Genomic DNA, 13,378 nt, shown 5'->3' on the forward strand with positions numbered 1-13,378 from the left:
CTTATTAGCCCTTGCAAATATTCTATCGATCTATTTGCATTTGCATACCAGTCCAAGAATCTGGATCTATAAGGATGCAATGCCCCCGCGAATCAGATAGGCTGTTCTGTTGCATTTAATTTATTCAACAGGTTCTACGACTATTATCGAGCTAATAAATTAAACGGGTCAGTATAGGTATGCCACGATTATTAGCAGTCTAATAATGAATTATTATAATGTGCACTAATAATGATTGATGCTAACATGTCTCGAACAAAACTGAAAAAATACTTTTTTGATATACAAAACAATAGTAACTGAGGAATGTATTATGAATCCAGTATACTCAACAAATTTATAATATATAAACAAATAGATATTAAGAACACAATGTAATTTAGAATGGTCTACAAAATGCTTGACGTCAAATAAATACATAAATTTTGTCAAACAAACAAATATTTTTATATTTTCGAATTTTTCTTTGGGGTGAATGCAGCCTGTGATAATTTTGTTTGATAAAAAACCTGCTACATTGAAATAATTAAAAAAATTTAAAATAATCATTTACTAAAATTTTTAAAATTTTTTTGTCTTCTACAAAGTTGTTAGATATCTTTAAACGCGTGTTTTTGCCGAACATCGCACCTCTCTATCTCTTGAAGTAAAGGAAAGAACCCACGAAAAGACGCTTATAGACAAATCTTTTTATCATCTGCCGGAAGGGAAGATATGGTTCTTTAATTATATGTAAGAGTTGCCTGCGCCATTTTGCGCCGAAAGGCAGTTATAGGGGCCTAAACTACCGCTTGAAAGTGTGATGATATGTTCAGCAAAAACACGTTTTTTTCATGACAAAAAAACTTTGTAGAAAACACAAAAAATATCAAAATTCTTGAAAAAAAGTTATGATGAAAAATATGATTTTTAGGGGCCATTCACATACAACGGCATATATCTCAAAAAGTATAAGAGATAGAAAAATCATGTCTTCGACAAATTTGTTTCAAATTGGCAATTCTACAACTTTGCCGAAGACACCATATGTCTATCTAAATGTTTAAAAAAAATAGTTTTCCTATCTCACTGCTAGGTGGATTGATCACAAAACTTTTTTCAACATAAGATGCGCTTTGATATACCAAGAAACTTCTCCGAACAAACTATAACGCTCAAATCAACGGTTTAAGCGCTATTCAAAAAGCGCATTAAATCGACGAAATATAACACAGTGCAATGCCAACGATAGATATATAACAGACAAACAGACGTACGGACGTACCATTAAGAACTACCATGGTTAAAGCGTCTCTATTAGAAAATAGCTCATTTTGTTATCTTATCCTGTTCTGTTCAATTATTGAATATTAAAAATTTTAAATATTTTATTACAGCCATTCCATAAAAACCCGATCTAATAGGTCACCGAATTCCGTGAAAATTTGCTATTTTGCTCCTTATCCGAAATAAGGATACACGTGTTTTTGGATTTTTTGATTAGGGTGACCATTTCCGAAATAGGATGACCAGAAAAATCGCGACATTGCCAATTTTTTATTTTAAAAAAAATCATAACTTGAACCGCTTGACCGATTCTCAATTTTCTTATACAAAATGAATGCTAAAGATTTTGACTTTTCAAAAAAAAAAAAAAATTTCATAAAAATTGCTTATTTTACATAAAAAAAAATAATCAAAAGTTTTCGTTTTTTCGTATTTTGAATGCCTTGGGACAAAAGGGGCTATTGCTGTTTTTTTCATTCATTCATTCATTTTTTCTTGAAAGTTCAGAAAATTTTACGTTTAGGGTAAGTGATCCATTAGTTGTGGGTGCTCCTATAGTTGCGGTAGTGCCGTTTTCACTTATTTAATTTCACTAGCCACAGATCCGACACTGCCAATCGACATATTGGCTTGTTGATACACGAAATAGCTGAAAAGAGTGTTTAAATTGGCTTAAAACTGATGAAATAACACTAAAATTGCTAAAACTTTTCTTACTTGTACCAATAGTTGCGGTAAACTGTTCCTATAGTGGAGGATCCCATAAGAAAACAACGGATACCGCAACTATAGGAACACATATTAAAAATATACCACAACTAAAGGAGCAGTGTACAAATAGTGGAGGTATTATTTTTCACTGACATGCCGTGGGTTACTGCGATGAAATCATTTTTCTCATTAAGCATATGGTCCTTACTTCCCGTTACAACATTAACATGTACATTAATTGGGCTTCTTGAATTTTGGCGGTTAAATAAAGTTCAATCGTGCTTAGTACCTCCACTGTTGGTACATCTACCCTACTGTCAAATTTTCAGCAGATGTATGTTTTTTAGTTTGAGATATTTTTTTTGAAAACATAAAATCAGTCATTTTTATTTAAAAAAAACATAACTTTTAACAGCTCAATCGATTTCCAATCTTTTTTTATGGAATGAAAGTATAAGATTTCAACTTTTCAGAACAAATATAAAACTCTGAAAAAACATGAAATTTTTATATTTTTTTCAGAGTTTTATATTTTTTCTGTGAAGTTGCTAGGTTTCCTAATAAGTTTCAAATTAGTTTGCCCTCACTCACAGGAGAGCTCATTGATTGAGATTTGAGTGTGAGTCTACAAACACTGCATACAATAATTACAATAGTTATAAGGGTTCATTCACAAATTTCATAACGCCAAAAATGGTCATTTTTGACACCCACCCACCCCCTTGTAACGCATTTTGTATGAACATTTTTCGAATTTTGTATGAACCGTAACATCTTGAGGACACCCACCCACCCCCTTCAGCGTAATGAAATTTGTGAATGGGCCCTAATGCGTTTATGAGCAGTAGAGATATAGCCCATTTAGTGAAAGAGTTTTACTAATAATCGGGCTAAGTTTTGAGCGTTCCAGTGTAATCACTGATGTATCTTACACATTTCAAATTTTAAGCTTTCAACCAGAACAGCTTTATTGCCCCTATTTGCATAATAGTCCCATGTTCTATGAAATTTCATATATACATGGGACTGTTATGCGAATATGGGCAGTTTACAAGTAGTCTAAGTATGAAAGGCGTTAATACGATGGATTTCTATAAGTCAGATCTACAGAAGCTATGGTTTTCGACGAAGTCAAGACAAACTAATTCAGTTCAATATTGTAAAGTAGTTATTGGAACGATCTTCAAAGCTCATTAAAATGTTAAAATAGTTTTATTTGTCCAATAGAGTAACTATTAACTATTAATCAACAATCAACAGTGATTTGTTGATCTACAACCAAAAATTTTCACGTTTTCGATGGATTCAGGTAATTGTTGACGTCTTTTGTTTTAGCACTCATTATTTAAAGCATTTCTTGCCATTCAAACGTTGAAAAAAGTTTTTATTTTGAATTTTGTCTCCTCCATTCACATTTTGTAGCCACTTTAATTGATCTGTTTCGGGGCAGTATGAAAAATATTTATCAAGTACATGTGGTTAGGGGGCCTTCCTTAGGCGAGTGTTTAGAGTCCGCGGGTACAAAGCAAAGCCATGCTGAAGGTGTCTGAATTCGGTTCCCGGTTCGAGCTGAGAAGCAGTCTCTGTCCCAGTGAGGAAGTAATTCCAAAAATAAGAAGAATGTGATTAGGGTAGCTTTTCCCCCTTTTTTTACCGCTTTTGGTAAAAAAAGTTTTTATAGAATGTGCTTAAACAAACAACGTTGCGAATTTACTATTTTTTCTTAGATCAGTTTGAAATTGTTTAGTTGTTTATCAAAAGATTATTGTTTATCAATAGTTTAAACGATTAGTTGCTGGTTGATCAGATGAGTAAGTAATCATATTCTAGTATCTATTGTATAGTATCCATCTGATGCGGCTTAATTCAAGTTCGTCTAAAATCAAAGCAGCACTGGAACTACGATGGGAAACAGAGGTATTCAAATTAATGAATGTTCTTAGTGGGATCATAAAGGAATTAGTTTCACTCTGAGAATAAAAAATAGCATTAGAAATACTCGTTTTACAAAATAAACATAAGTATTTTATCAAACGAATGGTAACAGAATAAGCTTAGTAAAAAATTAAATGTTTTTAGCTAAAATAGTGGGGTTGATGTTTTTGAACATGAGAATGTCAATCTAAATACTGGCAGACTATTCATACCGGTTGAATTTTTCTTAATGTGTATCACAATGTATCGCCACAGTATTCATAGAGCTTTGAGTTAGAAATATCGGAAAATAATTATCTTTGTTAGTAGTTGTAGGTCTTTATACTAAATCCAAATATCTGTACATAAGCTGCGTGGTGGTCCTTGGTTGATTTACGTGGTCCAATCGAGACGTACTGGACACATATAACTGATAGTGTCTGATAAATAGTAAAAAAATATTAACCCCCACTACTATCCGAGGTTCCCCTCCTAAACATAGAATTTATCGATAAATAAGCGTCTACCGTCGGTCCTTTTGTCAGTTCTTCATTTCCGGTGCATCCAATCAGATGTCCTCTACATCGCGTGAGTTGCGGTTTTGTGTGTAGTTCTTGTATGCAGATTTTATGGAATGATTTTTGAAGTGCAGTATCAATGAAGAGTTAAGCAGTGGTGTTTAATAGTTTTATTGGAACATTTGCATTATTTTATACATTTTGTACTGTAATCACCAAGGATAACCAGTAATCATATTTAAGGTACGTTGTCCGATATACTTGTCATGGTCATGCTACAGTGCTGTTCTAAATAATAGCAACGCCTTGTCAATTTTCATACAAAATGCACAACTTTGGCATGCTCTAGTTTCGATCATATTCAAGCAATCGACCTGAAATTTTCTTCCAGGAAAAATAATATGTTCAATTTTTTAATATCGAAATTTAATTTTTTTTTAATTTTTTGTCAAGCAGAAAAAAAACTGCTATTATTTTAAACTATTTCACCTAGCATCTCACTTTTCGGCAGAGCCTCAGAAAAAAAAAATTAAATTTTGTGGTTGCAAAATTGAACATATTTATAGTTCTGAGAGAAAAAATTCTGCTAGAATGGGAACAAATTGAAAATTTTGTATGAAAATCGACATGTGCTGCTATTATTCAGAACAGCTCCGAATATACTATCCTTGAAAATTACAAAAGCTACATCTTTAACTGTTCAACGCTCATGGTGTCTGTAGAGCTCCACCACTTTTCGACAAACTCAGCAGTACGTATATTATATGATGAAAACTAGCATACAACACGAATGCATGCGATTTAATTCATGATACAAAAAATAGATTTGACAGCTGCTACGGATTGATTCGACTTATTTTGTAAATGTTTACGGGACGAAATGGAATGTACAAATCAACTCAACAAGTAGCGTCTTATGCGAGGACACTCGTCATTCAAACAATTGGATTGTTTTGTGATGAAAAAGTTATTTTTTCGTAGCTTGATCGAAATAGCATATTTTCGTAGTATAACACAATTTTATTGCGCTTCAATATCGTAATTTCAACATTATAAATTATTTATGGAGATTCCAATCTGTAGACTCAAAGACATTTCAATTTACATAATGACTGCTCATCCCGTAGTAAAAATTGCCGAAGCGTGATTCATAATTGATTTCCATACTAACTTCAAATGTATTTTGAAAAGAAAAGACAATTTACACCGTCTTCAAGTACATAGGCTGCACAGACTAAACGATCACTAACATTAGGCAACGGACAACACGAAACACCCTGTAGCCCAGCGATGAATTTTTCGTTTGACGAAAAGTTTTCACCGACTGGAGCGGAAATCGAACCCACACCCCGTGGCACAATACGCCTAGACGACTAACGCCGCTAACCGCAAGGCCACGAAGCCTGCAGGGCACGGAAAATTATGAAACTTTGTGGTCTGGTCCAATCTTGAAAAAAAAAAAACGGAAAACCAAATTTAGTAGTTAGTACTATACCATTTAATTCCACTAAAGTTGGTATCCTTTGACAAATACGCGTATTTCGACCTCAATTGCAAGACTGTCTAGTACACGACACTAAAGACGGACTTACAGTTGAGGTCTGAATACGCGTATCTGTCAAAGGATACAAACTCTAATGGAATTAAATGGTACAGTACTAAATACAGTTTTCCATTTATAACCATTAATGAAAGCAAAATAATCATTTAAACAGCAATGTATAGGACTTCAGACTTGGGATGATCCCTATTATATAGCCTCGTTCAAAAGTTGAAATGATAAACCTTTTCAACAAGGATTTGAACACTGAAAAACTAACTTAAACAACATCTAAAGCCAAATATTTGTCTGGAATCTGACAGCAGGTCTAACATTTGTTTGACACGTTCGGACTGCTGTCACAGAGTGGTCGCCAAATCAAGTGGGCTTCGTGGCCGTGCGGTTAATGGCGTCAATCGTTTAGGCGTATTGTGTCACGGAGCGTGGGTTCGATTCCCACTCCAGTCGGTGGAAACTTTTCGTCAAAACGAAAAATTCATCATTGGGCTACTGGGTGTTCCGTGTTGTCCGTTGCCTAATGTTAATGATCGTTCAGTCTGTGCAGCCTTTGGCTGAAGATAGTGTAAATTGTCTTTTTTTAAATTGTCTTTTAAACCAAGAAAAAGACATGAATTTTAATCTACCGGAAAAGACGGGAAACTCGGGGATTCCAAATGGACATAGCTTTGAACAAATTTTCAAATCTTAAAATTTACTTAGGTATCTACATAAATCATTTGTTGGGAATTGTAAAACCTTGGAATCATCAAGTTAATTAGTCTATTTTACATAACACAATGATTTATGAACAGTTCAATGAAAATATTGTGTTGAATAAGATAAAAAAAAACTATCGAAGTTTCTCACTCAGCTCGATATCGAGTACATAATGCAAGGTGAGGCAATATGGGTCACATAAGATAAGTGACGAAGAACACTGTTTAACGCGTTGCGCATTGTTTGCTTGCCAATAGCTCCGCCACTCGTCAGCCTAATGTAGGTACAAATCAACAGCATCCAGCGTACTGCTGTCCGCACGGCTATTACCTATTTGTGCTTTTTCGTGTCCGTTTCGCCTAGTAGGCAGTAAATTCGACAGAAAGTAGTTCATTTCTTATCAGTCTTTGAGCATCCATCCGACCTTAAACAGTCGGCTCTTCATAACTCGATATTCAAAAAACTATCGACTTATAGAATATGTCGACAAAAAAAAATCCTAAAATAAATTGAATGAATTTCTTTACTTTCATTTATGATCACTTCTATAAGATACCATTATTATTTTTGACGATACCCAAGTAACACCAAGCATTATAACATTGCACGTATTCTATTGCATATCAACAATACTGATGCGGCATTGCTTTTCTTCGACAAATTACAAGAGCTGTCAAGCAAAAGAGCATTAACGCTAGATTACAAATGTATCAATGCACTAATATTACTTTATGAATTCCTTGGTTGCTTTATAAACATTCTTGCATTAGTTCGACTATATCAAGGCCACTTTTCCACTTTTAAACTACTTTATTGGTAGGCTTACAGCACTGCAGCTGCTTTATATAAGCAATAATATAATACTCCATGGTTACTTGGGTATAGTTTTAGAAATTATATTTCGACAACTTTAAAAAAATAGCTAGGTGCTCGAAAGATCATGATTTTTATTGACACTATATTTTTATGCTTTCCATCTTTCTTTGCAATTAGCTAGTCATAATTGAGTCTCAAACAAGATGTAACACAAGTTTCACAGAATATAAAGAATGTTTAAAAATATATCGAGTTATGGAGAAAAATTTACCTCACACGCCACATCGACTAAAAGAAACACCGAGTTATGGAAAGATCAACTCATGGAAAGAACTATGTATAAAAATTTGAAGGGACCGAATAATTCCAGTTCCAGTTATGTGAAGAATCGACTGTACATTGTATTATCAACCAAACACCACTTAAAATTTACACTTCATGTTACGATTTTTACGACCACTGAGACATAGTCTGTTTCTCAGTTTAGAGTTCAATTTCACATTTATTAACTGAGAACTTTCTTTGTCAATTTTTGTACGCATTCGTATGTCGTGTGGCAGTCATACTTTATGCAGTCATGTCATGATACTTTATGCCCAGAGAGGTTATGTAAATTTTCATTATATAAAGATCCTGTACCGACTGTGAAACGATACAGACACCTTCAGCATGGCTTTGCTTTGCATTCGCGGACGTTACCATCTAATGAAGGTCCTTGTGTGCTAGCTATAGCTCTTCTATAATATGCGTCGAGAAATTAAGGCCGGGGCTGTTAAAACCTACATGCAGGGTTTGGAATGACATACAATGGACCGATGCACGAGTTCACTAATTTGACGTTTGAGCGGTGCCGAATTCACTGGTTTCCATGGTCACATAAATAACACGGCACCGCTAAAACGTCAAATAGTGAACCCGTGCATAGGTCCATGGACCTATGCACGAGTTCACGAATTTGACGTTTGAGCGGTGCCAAATTCACTTGTTGCCATGGTCACGTAAATAACACGGCACTGCTCAAACTCGTCCATCGGTCCATAGTCTGAAAGCGTGAATATCATCAAGTAGTCTTTGTTGGGTGCATGAATTTTCTAAATCAGTAGTGTTATCACAGGCTATGAATAGGGTTTGTTCACAAATTGCATAACGCCGAAAATGGCCATTTTTGATACCCACCCACCCCCGCATAACACTTTTTGCATGAATATTTTGAAAAAAATATATGAGCTTTAACATTTTGTGGATTCCCATCCACCCCCTTCAGAGTTATGAAATGTGTGTGTGAACAGGCCCATAGAGCATTTTTCTATAGTAATTTTTTTTTTCGCCCTTAGCCAACCTTTTTTTTTCTTTTTTCAAATTTTGCACCAATACTTCCAGCTTATTACTGAATATCAGTATACTTGAAGGACAAAAATCCTCCATGACGAAGAGAACAATGCGAACATACGTAAATTCTCTTCCTATGTGCAAAACTAGAAATTCATTGGAAATAAAAATCTTACAAGCATATTGTCTCTTTGAACATATACCATCAGTGCACCAGTAGCCACTCATGCCCCTATTGCCGCACACAAGTGTAAAAACTGATTATTCGTGTAAAATGCAATCTTTTTCGCACGGATATATTCACATCAACAACTTTCAAATGAAGCCGTTGGACATTATTTTCATTGGTTAAAATATTTTTTTTATTAGAAACACAAGACCCTGTGAGCGGCTATTGGATCAGTACCCGGGCAAAGCTTATGATCATATTGAAAACTAATTTCGATTTTGTGATATCGCGGATTTTGATTACTCGGTTTGTTGTCATTTTTGTCGTTTTAACGGTTAAAACATCAAAACTGAGAGCAGAAATATATTCCAATGAAATCAAATTGAAAACAATTTATACTAACCAGTTGTGAAAATCTCTCTAATAAAGATAAAAAAAAAAAAAAAATACTAACCAGTTAAGGTGAAGATGAATGGAAGCCAAAGTTCAATTTTTCAAGAGCACGAATCTGGAGAACCAAACATCTGTTTGAGCTGAAAACCTAATCGATTGGTCACCACCAGCTAGTGACCAATCGATTAAGTTTTCTGCTTTAACGGATGTTTGGTTCTCCAGATCCGTGCTCTTGAAAATTTGAAGTTTGGCTTCGATTCATCTTCACCTTAAAGCAAATTGAAAACTGTTTCTGCTATCATGGAGAGAAAATTGAAAACTGTTTCTGCTGTCATGAAGAGAAAATTGAGAACTCACTGAGATATAGATACATACCGTAAGACGCCATTCACCGCTCATTTAACAGCATTTCTACATATTAAATTCTGTAAAAAATCGGATGTTCGATATTTTTCACAACTTTTCGCGCTAAACGCAAGATAAAACATTTGTTTTCATAGGAAAAATATTTAAACGTGGAAAATGTCTAATGGTATCGAATAACATTTATGTCAATGATAAAGGTTTAGGGCGCCATTCACCGCTCATCTCAAGTATGAGGCCCTATGTACAGCACTAGTTGGAATTAATTTTCTTTCATTAGCTAATTGTTTTCTTTGTACAACATATTAAACCGTGGCAGCTTTGAAACATTTTTCGATCTGCCATAATAAATTCATTGTTAAACTCATATTTACCGCCTCAAACAGCCTAAAATATTGTTCTTAATCATTATGCATAATATAAAATCAGAATAATTTCATTCTGTTACAATCCATTTTGGTATACTAATACATGCAGACAACTTTTATTGCGAAAAGTTGTTCAGATTTTTCGAAATAATTCAATAAGCGGTGAAATATATTGTCAATAAAAATCATGCTCTAAGCGGTGAATGGCGTCCTTACGGTATTTTCGTTTGCTAAAGAAAAACGAGTCTGCGACAAGATAAATCCTTTATTTTATGTTCTCATAGTGTTTATACATATAGTACGAATAACATATACAAAATTAAAACTTTAACAAACCTTTAAATTAATAGCAGAACGAAAACAAAATACAATGTCGAATACATTCATTAAATTGATATCAACCTATGATTTCAACTTGATGCTGAAAACAAGACATGTCTTCGACTTGCTTTCTTTTTGATGTTGGATTTTGCTCGGGTAGGTACACTAATGGTTTTTTTACGTCGGTCGATGTCCCGCGTAAAAAAAAACGCGTTAATTCGAAAAAACGACGTAAAAAACCGCATAATTAAAAAAAAACGACGTAAAAAAGACCTCATGTTTCACGACGTTTTATGACCGTACGAATCATAATGTAGAACATTGTTGTGGGGTTTGCGCGGACGTGAATAATAAAACACGACGATTTACAATGTATTTACTGCTGGATTTATTCCTCCGATCGTTATGCTTCTCGAGTTTAACAACAACTGAGTTTTTGTTAAGAGAACCTAGGGGTGTGCCAAAAGTTCGACACCACTACAATTGTTTTGTGACTTAGTTTTCTACGGCTTACTTTTTACGTCGGTTTTTAAATTAATCCGTTTTTTGTACGTCGTTATTTGAATTAACGCGGTTTTTGTACACGGTACCGCGTTACGCGTAAAAAAAACGAGTAAAAAAACTTCTGATATTTGTGTGTGCTCCTATAGCCGCTCATGCCAGAAAAAAATAACAATATTAAAAAAAACATCGATTTTAGTATACAGCCTTCTTTATTGTGTTTCTAGATATGGGTTGACATAAAATAGTTTTAGGCTCCATAGTTTTTTTATTATAAACATTTGAACAGATAACTTCCGTAAAATGAGTAGAATCTGGTGTACTGATGGTACTTTACCAACAGGAATATAAATTTGCCTGTAAATCGGTATGTGTAGAACGTTAGTCTGCGAGGGGACAGGGTAGGGTAGTTTAATATCAAAATATAAAGGATTTCATATTTGAATCGGCCCTCTCATTATTACCTGGATATCATTATCTATCATAGACAATTTTCCTAGTTTTATATGAACTTTGTTTTTATTTTTTCAGATTCGAAATGAAACGGGAAAACGAAGAAAACCAGGATAGTGATCAGCACCACGATGGTAGTGATAACGCAGATACATCTGACAAAAAGCCGATGAACAAACGTTCCCGGAAAGACGAAGAAGAAGTTCGTCTGTTGATTCCTAGCAAGGTAAAGTTTCTGTTTTTCGTGAAATTAAATCTGATCTATTGTGATACTATAAGTTTATCATACTATTGATAACAACATTTTTATTATTTAAGATGGCCGGAGCTATTATTGGAAAAGCTGGACATAACATCCAAAAGCTGCGTACAGAGGTATGATTCCTAGATAATATAGTAGAAGTTTTTTGGTTTTTAAATTTAATTTAATACGCTTCAATAGTCTTGTATTAATCCTAAATTATATAACAATTGCAGTACACTTCTATAGTATAAGTTATTTATCAATTCATATTATTGTATCGTGTTCTTTTCGTTGTGTTAATTTCATCTATGTATCTGAACATAAACAATACTAGATTGTTGATGAAATCCCTTCCTCTTCGATACTTCAGATAGAGCGTATTGCTCACGTACCCACGATATGCCAAAGCTTAGTTTTATCCGGAATTAAATTAAATTTAAAAAGATACAACCTACGTACAAACAAGCATACCTACATGTCTACAGATACTTAACGTATGTTTTTTCTTCTTTTCCCTGTCTCGGTCGATAAATGTTGCAAATGATGCAATCAACTCACCTCCGTCTACACTACGTACCATCAATATATTTGAACTGACCCGTTGCCACTGTCAATCCAAATAATAAACACCACTTCTACGATTTGCGGGTCTGGTCAATCTCTGTACGCTGATCCTGGTATTGGTCGGTAATGACAAACATCTCTCGGGTAAACTTCAACCTTTTAACATATGTATGCCGTGGACCAAACGAAATCTCCATACACCAAATCTCGTTTTAATCTGATTTCGATTCCTGCGACTGATTTCGTCCACGATACTTCCATCTGCTTGGAACTCGGATTATAACTCCCACATCGAATTGGTCAACTGAAATTTGAAAAACTAATAATCCATACACCATCTAAAATGCCTGCACTTGCGTTTGGTCCCAATCTACGCAACGCTCCTGTCTTGCTGTGCCACTGTGAAAAATCTGGTCATTGTTTGCGCTTGATGCAAACGTATCTATAAATTTCTCCTTGGATGCATCTCGACCAATCTCCAAATGAAAAACGTGCCTTGAAAATCCCATAACAAAAACACGCACTATCGATGAACCATTACCCGTGTGTATCTATGTGCGTGACCCTGACCCGCTCGGACTATCGACTCCACCCTGGCTCAATCGTCGTTTCTGGCAATACAATCTTCCCATGATGCCCAACCACATCGACACTCCAAACATCGTCGAACACTCGATCCCATGAGCAGTACCAAGCTCAAGTGAATGTAGGCGACTGTACAGGCCCCGAACGGTAAACACCTTTATTTCTTTAATTTAATCCATTACTATACAACCGAATCTTAAGAGTCTTCTAGTAAATAAGTCCTTCAACTGTAAGTGTTACTTACTCTCAGCACATCCACACGCAACTATATAACCAATTTATCTTAGACGGTGTCCCATATTTTGACTTGAGAGAAATACTACATTCTATACTGCGTGGTTGTCTTCGTGTGTATTCGTTACTATTGTATGCGCCTTAGTGAAGCCGTCTACCTACTAATAGTTCAAGTTCTATGTCCCTGTTTTTTAATGTACGCTCTTCATCTAAAACTACAAGAAAGAAATGTCTTACAGTTCGATCTCGCAAATCATTCATGTTAAGTTCCTAATTTTAACCATAATTATCTAATAATCATCCTTATTTATACTCCTTTGACACCAGCAGATTAAAATTATAAATTTGTTCGTAATATTGGCAAGATAAATA

The 13,378-nt window shown here is 34.7% G+C and overlaps 1 protein-coding gene across 3 annotated transcripts in view; it reads left to right on the forward strand.

Annotated features, from left to right (window-relative positions):
* Positions 1-13,378, forward strand: part of LOC5565718 (heterogeneous nuclear ribonucleoprotein K) — a 50,992-nt gene that overhangs the window by 16,811 nt on the left and 20,803 nt on the right. For 2 of the 3 annotated variants that reach the window (XM_021844130.1, XM_021844132.1), the window contains exons 2-4: positions 11,458-11,605; positions 11,698-11,754; positions 12,876-12,919. In XM_021844130.1, coding sequence (XP_021699822.1) covers positions 11,465-11,605; positions 11,698-11,754; positions 12,876-12,919 — 242 coding nt within the window. In that variant the 5' untranslated portion in view covers positions 11,458-11,464. Of the gene's footprint in view, positions 1-4,430; positions 4,653-11,457; positions 11,606-11,697; positions 11,755-12,875; positions 12,920-13,378 lie in introns of those variants that run through there. The other variant, XM_021844131.1, reaches the window with a different exon arrangement.

The sequence above is a fragment of the Aedes aegypti genome, chromosome 2, assembly GCF_002204515.2.
Source record: "Aedes aegypti strain LVP_AGWG chromosome 2, AaegL5.0 Primary Assembly, whole genome shotgun sequence".
In the NCBI taxonomy this organism is placed as follows: domain Eukaryota; kingdom Metazoa; phylum Arthropoda; class Insecta; order Diptera; family Culicidae; genus Aedes; species Aedes aegypti.